Source organism: Spizellomyces punctatus, assembly GCF_000182565.1.
Source record: "Spizellomyces punctatus DAOM BR117 chromosome Unknown supercont1.10, whole genome shotgun sequence".
Lineage (NCBI taxonomy): Eukaryota > Fungi > Chytridiomycota > Chytridiomycetes > Spizellomycetales > Spizellomycetaceae > Spizellomyces > Spizellomyces punctatus.
This window is the reverse complement of record NW_015971546.1, coordinates 742,789-749,439: the sequence shown is the minus strand read 5'-3', so window position 1 is coordinate 749,439 and position 6,651 is coordinate 742,789. Positions and strand designations below refer to the sequence as shown.

The following is a 6,651-nucleotide window of genomic DNA, read 5'->3' as shown; positions in this document are numbered from 1 at the left end:
CATGCACACTACTATCAAGTCATCAAAAAGCCGATGGATCTCCAAACGGCAGGAAGAAACCTGCAAGCAGGCATTTACGCGGACGACTTAAGCCGCTTGTTTATGGACATCCGCCAGATCTTTAAAAACTGCTATGAATACAATCTCGAAGAAAGCAATGTGCATAGGCAAGCGAAGAAGCTGGAAGGTTTCTTCGAAGAGTCTGTGGTACCAGAGGCATTAGATATGCAGAACAGGGCGACGGAGGAGGACAACATGCAGAGTGCGACAATTCCTAGCATTCCAAGTGTAGTGACGGAACCCAAAGCGAGTAGAATACCTCGGCCGTCGTCACCACCAGCACCGCTTCCGCCAACTCCACCGGCACCGCCTTCCCGCTCAATATTACCGGCTCCAGCAATTCCGAAGCCAGTCTTATCCTTGAACGATATGCGACGATGCAGGAAAACATGGAGAATCTTACAAAGTCACGAGTTGTCTCATTGGTTTAGAGTACCGGTAAGCGTATCATTGAAGCAGAAGATCAGATCGTACTGAAAGGAATCACTAAGTTGTCGCTGTCCGCGTTTGCCCTTTAGGTGGATCCGGTTGCCTTGAATATACCCACGTATTTTGAAATAATAAAGGAGCCCATGGATCTTTCGACCATAAAAAAGAAGCTGGACCAAAATGCCTATTCTACACCCGCGGAGTTTCAGGCTGATGTCCGATTAATGCTGGACAACGCAATCACGTTCAATCCACCTGACACTCAAGTTCATAAGGACAGCCAAGCACTTCTCGATATTTTCGAAAAGACCTGGCCTGAAAACTCGCAGGCTCCAGACGCACTGCGACCAATGGCAGACACCAATGATTCGAAGTTGGTAGCTTCTGGCAGTAAGGGCGAGTTATCTGCTACGGATGCGGCACGGTGCGAACGTGCTCTTGTGCGGATGGAAAGTGCCACTCAATCGGCGGGGCCATTTCTACAACCTGTGTCCAGGGCGCTTTATCCTGACTACTTTGAAATAATCAAAGAGCCGATGGATCTGTCCACCGTCCGGAAAAATCTTCGGAATAAAAATTATAAGACACTTCAGCAATTTGAAAATGACGTGCGGCTCATATTCACCAATTGCTTCACGTTCAATCGGCCCGGGGAACCTGTCTATATTCAAGGAAAGGATCTCGAAGCTATCTTTGACCGCGAGTGGGGACGAAGTAAAACAGGCTCTGCTGGGTCAGCTCCCAGTAGTGTCGCTAAAGGACGGCCCCAATCCCCCAAAATCTCTGTCAATGTGGTGGACACGTCCACCCGAGTAACATCCGACTCCCGCCACCAAGAAAACCGAGGTGTTCCACTGAAGTCGACATCGGACGGAAAGGCATGCGCGAGAATTCTCAAGAAACTGCAGCGGCATCCAAATGCGCAGGCATTCCTCCAGCCTGTTGATCCAGTCGCGCTAAACATTCCACAGTATTTTGATATTATCAAGCGGCCAATGGATCTCAGTACTATCCAGAAGAAGCTGGAAAGTGGCGAATACAAAGCTAGCGATGAATTTCGCGATGATGTGAACCTTATGCTCAACAATTGTTTCAGGTTCAATCTACCTGGTAAGTTACACATCAAAACCACCAGCGAAACCCTCCTCTTCGGATGGCTGCTAACATCTTACGACAAGGGGACTGGGTGTACGAGCAAGGTAAAGGACTTGAAGCTGCTTTCAAAAAGGACTGGAAGTCTCTGTCACTTCCAGGGGGGAGCCGCGAAAGTAGCCCCTTACAAATTAAACGGGAGGGACAGAAGCCTCTTTCTCGCAGCTCATCACCGGGTCCCCAACAGGCCCCAGCACACCCTGGACTGTCCTCCTCAGAAGAACAACTCATCCAAAAGATGCTGAAAATGCTCCGTGAGCATAGCAGTGCCGTAATTTTTTTGGAACCTGTGGATTCGAATGTCTTGCCCGACTATGACACCAAGATTAAAACGCCGATCGACTTGCAGACGATGCAAACAAAGCTGGATCAGCACGTGTACAATAACACTTCTGAATTTGAGGCCGATATGGCGCAACTGTTCGCCAACTGCTATCTTTATAATGCGAAAACCAGTTACGGACACAATTGCGGGGTGGCATTGGAGAGGTTTTTCAAAAAGGAATGGAAAACTTTGATGGAAAAGCAAATATCCGCTGGGGACGCAGCAGTAAGTATGAAGCCTCACCATCACTACGCACTGGTGCTTGTCTGATGGATTATGACTGCTATCAGGGTGATCAAGGCAGCAAAAAGCGCAAGAGAGAAAAGGATGACGGGGGTCAGGTTAAGGACAAAAAGCAGAAAGCCAATCCGGCCGTGGAGGAACGAATACTTTCGGGATCATCAGCAACACCACAGGTAAGACAAGATTGGTTTTGTATGAGACCGCAGCAACCATGCTAAGTGTCTTTCTCTTTCAGACTCAGGAACGTGCGGGCGGGCCCGGAGCTGTAAAGCGCAAGAAGGCAGCCAACGAATCCTCCGAGCGCAAGAAGACGAAGTCCCAACCTGCCGCTGAAATCACGCCTTCGGCGGAAAACGCCGGAGCGCCTCCGAAGGGTCTAAAATTGAAGCTGAAAGTCAAAAAATAGAAGCGTCACGAGCTTCTTGGCAATACTTGTAGATAGAGTTAGCAAAGCGTTGGGAGATCTGCTTTGATTTGTACATAATCTCCGGTAAAGTGGCATGTAAATTGACAAGCACATCATACTATTTGGAACCAGGCAGCGCAGGCAGCGCGCTCGTGCACGCACCTGATGTACAAAGGAGCAGAAATGCCAGAGTCAGCACAATCAAGCTGGGCTGTTGGCTGAATATGAGCCGTTGCGACGATAGGAGCCGTATCGCAACCAATCTGCCTCCACGTGGACGCTTTACATAAGTTATCTTTGCGGGGTCCATTAATGAAGAGCGTCATGCCAACTGAATGGTTACAGACATCATCGCTCGGCTGACGAGCCGCTAGTCTAGCTCCATTCTATTGGAAAAGGGCTTTCGTGAACATTGCATTGCCATATAATCCCTTCCACGACAATGGAGTTTTCCATGTATTCTGCTCTGAATTATCTGTAAAAAATTGTTTAAGCTCCAAGAATCTTTAATAAAGCATTGCGCTCAGCCGCACCTTCCCCATGATTTACCAAGGATCTGACCGCCGACGCAAGCTGGAGGGCGTCTTGATAATTGTCTAGACGCAGTTGGTGTTATGTCATGTTTCGTTTATGACACAAAGTGAGCCATGCCTCACCTCCTTCAATTGCAAACCAAATCAGAGTCAACAACGGAACACTGAGTTCCCGAAACTCATCAAAAATGAATCGTGATACACCAGCTCCTGGCGGTATGGGACTTGCCAGCTCGCTAGCTACCCATGCACGTTTTGTTTCATTCTCTTCTAATCTCGGGAATCCTAGCTGCTGTAGACGGTCCGCGTGAACGTATTTGTCGGAGGTGGAGATGAACCGTAATCGGTCGCTGCGAATTTGCCCATCCACGCGCCGACCAGCGTCTGCTGCTGTTACTAGTACTACCGACTCAAAAGCCATCTGTTGAGCCCAGTGCGCGAAGGATTTTGAAAAGAGCACCCCCTTTTTCTAATCATATACCCTAAGTAATGTGCCAAATCCGTATCCTTCCTGCTGGAACTCACAGTAATCACAGGCGATCGTAGTTGGATGAGAGTGATAGACGTTGTATTACTTGGTCGCGACTGATATACTATTGCAGAAGATGAGGTATGAGTGATAATCCCGACAAAATACAGTACAGAGTTCATGTACCTTCAAAACTTGTGTGCAACGTGTTCGGCGCCGTTTCGTTTCCATAGTCCTCGTTTCCACATACAGGCAAAACCAATGTCGAAGATATGAAGCCAACTCTCATCAAATCAAGGGAAGAAATCAAAAGGTCCAAAGCCAGCTGGCCGATATTCCCCAGTCCATTCGGGCCTGGCTAAGACAGCAGTGGACAGTTATCAGGATGGCCGCAAATTCACAATCGCGACAGAGATGGGTGTACCATGAGCAACGTCGACCCAGCGAGTTTTTGCGAATGAAAGCCTGGCACCGAGACAAATTCAAAGTAAGGCAACGTCATGTTTGTTTTGTAGCTTGCTAATGGGAAGGGCAAAGATGAAAGATGTCAAAAAGTCCTCGAATCCCCAGTCCAGGATGACTCACCCAATGCCCTCCACGTCAGCAGCGCTTAGTTTGCCAAAGTCCGTCTGGCTGCGAGGAGCTTTCGACCATGAACTCGCATTCCGACAGCACTCCTCAAATAGACAATGCAGAAGCTCCACCGATAGTGCAGAATATACATGTCCCTGCCTCTTCAACTCCTAACGTCGCCAGTTGTGAGACTGCAACCGATGCGGTTCTCGGTGCTATACGCGACTTTCTTGGGAGTGTAGGTATGTCGTCAACTCTCAGCTCACGCAACAGATTTGATTATTCTAACAATACACTTTCTCAATAGGGTTGGTTATTGCCCCGTCGCAAGGTGCAGCTCTGCAGGTTGACCAACGACCGAGACATGTCGCTCCCCCGGATGCCTTGTGTGCATTCTTGACCACTATCAAAACCAACGCGGTCTTGTCTGCATTTTTGGAGCTATCCACTCGAGCAAGTCAACCTGTCGAGCACCCACTAAATATTGAAAAAGTAAATGGACTTCCTATGAAACGAAAGCAAGCGGCTGAACTTTTAGGTGAGTGAAATGGCGGTTGGGAGTCTCCCAACGTAGCATTTCCAACAAGTGGTCGGTCTACGTGCAGATTTGGAGGAACGAGACGCGAAAGCTGCACGACTGGATCCTGAACTTGTGCAAATCCGAGCAGATAAAGCAGAGGTGGGTGATTTATTTTGCGCAGGTCCACATTTTCACCTACTAATACAGAAGGCCATCTCATTTGGAAATAGATGGATAAACGAATACAGAACTTCATCGAGACGAAGCGTGCACAAATCAATGCGAGTAACAGAAAGGAATTTCTAAGACCAAAAGCATCTGAAGAGGGTGAGGGCTAGGTTGAATGGACCCCGTATTAATACGAAGATGGGCGGTGGCTTATCTGTCGATTCTGAACTTCAAAGGCACTTGCGCTCGAGTTGATGCCGCCCAGCTCAATCGGACGGTGCAAATGAAGCTAGATGTTGTTCATAACCTATCCGGTCCTCTTGAGAGATCAACACATCGAGACCCTGCAGGCAAAAGACCCGCTAAATATGAGGATACTTCGTCGCGACCACTTGACGGGATTGAAGAGCGTATCAAGAATGTACAGGAACACCTTAACGTTGAATTCGGTGAGTATGTAGTAGCGCAGGCAGGCGTCACACATCAGATTGACGCTTTAGCCTCTTTCTGTGCAGTTTCTCGAACACCTTTGGATGCATATCAGCGAATAAAGGCACTTGAGGACAGGTTGCAACAACTGGAAGCGGACTATCCTGCGTGGGCGGCGTTTTTCTTTAACCAGCCAAACAGACAATCGGTGAGCATCAGGATGCCACTGTAATAACTGTAACGAACACCACTAATATGACATAGCATCCTGTCTTACAGATGCCACCACCGTTGACCGTCGTAACACGGACCGCAACTGGCGACCTACATGCCTCAGTTGTACCTCCCTTACCGACATCAAGTCGTGGGCGGACATCTCGATCGACTGCGGGAGCGAAAGGAAGTACTCGGACTGTGCAAGGCGCCGGGACCCGCAGCTCTAGTGGGCCGCTGGACGGCAATCGTAACGCTGGAGTTGGAGAGGAAGACGGGCAGGGTACATCTGGCGTTGAGGTGGGTTGTACCGGTGCCAATGCGCGGCGTGTAGTATCGCTAACATATGTCCTGTATCTAGAAGGCAGATATGGAATCAATAGAAAGGCGGATACGGGCCCTAAAGGAAACACTGATGCAACGGCAACGGCAAACAGAATCTTAGCAAACCGACTCATTTGCTTTCTTCTCACCCAGTCACATAGCCGTTAGCATGTTTTGCTGTACTCAACGAGACATGTATGCATTTTCGCAGAACCCTCACCCGGATAATATTTATATCTATTTTATAGCTCTATCTGTAACTATACAATTCTAGGCTTCCTTGATTTTCGCACCCGATGTCAGCCTTATTGTTGTCAGGACGCTAGCCAAAACACAAGCCGTTAGAACGGCCGTTATTCCACCGAACAGTACGAACGCCTCTCGCCAGCCTTTTGGCCTAACTTCTGGACAATAATATCCCCAGTAACTCCAGCAATACGTGAACGCATTCACACCTACTTCAACTATAGACAAGAACGGCACTCCGATCCAAGATATTGGAACGTTCTTTGGTCCATATTTTACGGCGTACATAGTATTATTGGCAAAGAGAGCCATCCCGACCGCAAGGAATGCCCAATTATAGACACTCAACAAGATCCAACTCGTCCCGGTGCTCCACACCCAAAACCAGGCATGCAGCACAAATGGGATCAAAACTACGGTGGACATACCTTCCCACTCTATCCACAGCCACCCAAAGATTAGCATGCCAAATATGTGGTGAACAGCCATGCTGGTGAAACTATGCATCATGTCCGTGAACACCAATTCGAGGATGTAGAAGATAGTGTGAGTGATGAGGTG

General features: G+C 48.5%; 3 protein-coding genes across 3 annotated transcripts; 2 read left to right on the top strand and 1 right to left on the bottom strand.

Annotated features, from left to right (window-relative positions):
• Nucleotides 1-33: 33 nt before the first annotated feature.
• On the top strand, nt 34-2,615 carry SPPG_05959 (uncharacterized protein; the record flags this gene model as incomplete). The annotated part of the gene is made up of 5 exons (XM_016754166.1): nt 34-498; nt 579-1,599; nt 1,668-2,191; nt 2,257-2,382; nt 2,445-2,615. 5 exons carry the CDS (start codon nt 34-36, stop codon nt 2,613-2,615), a joined length of 2,307 nt encoding a protein of 768 aa, XP_016607049.1.
• A 51-nt stretch (nt 2,616-2,666) lies between these two features.
• SPPG_05958 (uncharacterized protein) lies at nt 2,667-4,332 on the bottom strand. The gene is made up of 6 exons (XM_016754165.1): nt 4,042-4,332; nt 3,804-3,975; nt 3,674-3,741; nt 3,272-3,617; nt 3,149-3,211; nt 2,667-3,090 (listed from the first exon to the last, which is right to left on the bottom strand). Exons 1-6 carry the CDS (start codon nt 4,117-4,119, stop codon nt 3,002-3,004), a joined length of 816 nt encoding a protein of 271 aa, XP_016607048.1. The 5' UTR covers nt 4,120-4,332; the 3' UTR covers nt 2,667-3,001.
• Nucleotides 4,258-6,141, top strand: SPPG_05957 (uncharacterized protein). The gene is made up of 8 exons (XM_016754164.1): nt 4,258-4,432; nt 4,498-4,728; nt 4,796-4,869; nt 4,941-5,037; nt 5,115-5,327; nt 5,394-5,515; nt 5,572-5,820; nt 5,882-6,141. Exons 1-8 carry the CDS (start codon nt 4,270-4,272, stop codon nt 5,963-5,965), a joined length of 1,233 nt encoding a protein of 410 aa, XP_016607047.1. The 5' UTR covers nt 4,258-4,269; the 3' UTR covers nt 5,966-6,141.
• Nucleotides 6,142-6,651: the final 510 nt, after the last annotated feature.

What these genes read in the sequence shown, in the direction of transcription:
- SPPG_05957 (XM_016754164.1), top strand. Translation starts at nt 4,270, where the DNA reads ATGAACTCGCATTCCGACAGCACTCCTCAAATAGACAATGCAGAAGCT. An exon ending in GCAAGCGGCTGAACTTTTAG is followed by an intron (nt 4,729 to 4,795) that starts GTGAGTGAAATG and finishes GTCTACGTGCAG; the next exon opens with ATTTGGAGGAACGAGACGCG. An exon ending in ACCAAAAGCATCTGAAGAGG is followed by an intron (nt 5,038 to 5,114) that starts GTGAGGGCTAGG and finishes TGAACTTCAAAG; the next exon opens with GCACTTGCGCTCGAGTTGAT.
- SPPG_05958 (XM_016754165.1), bottom strand. Translation starts at nt 4,119, where the DNA reads ATGACGTTGCCTTACTTTGAATTTGTCTCGGTGCCAGGCTTTCATTCG. An exon ending in CTGGGTCGACGTTGCTCATG is followed by an intron (nt 3,976 to 4,041) that starts GTACACCCATCT and finishes CTGCTGTCTTAG; the next exon opens with CCAGGCCCGAATGGACTGGG. An exon ending in TACGATCGCCTGTGATTACT is followed by an intron (nt 3,618 to 3,673) that starts GTGAGTTCCAGC and finishes GTATATGATTAG; the next exon opens with AAAAAGGGGGTGCTCTTTTC.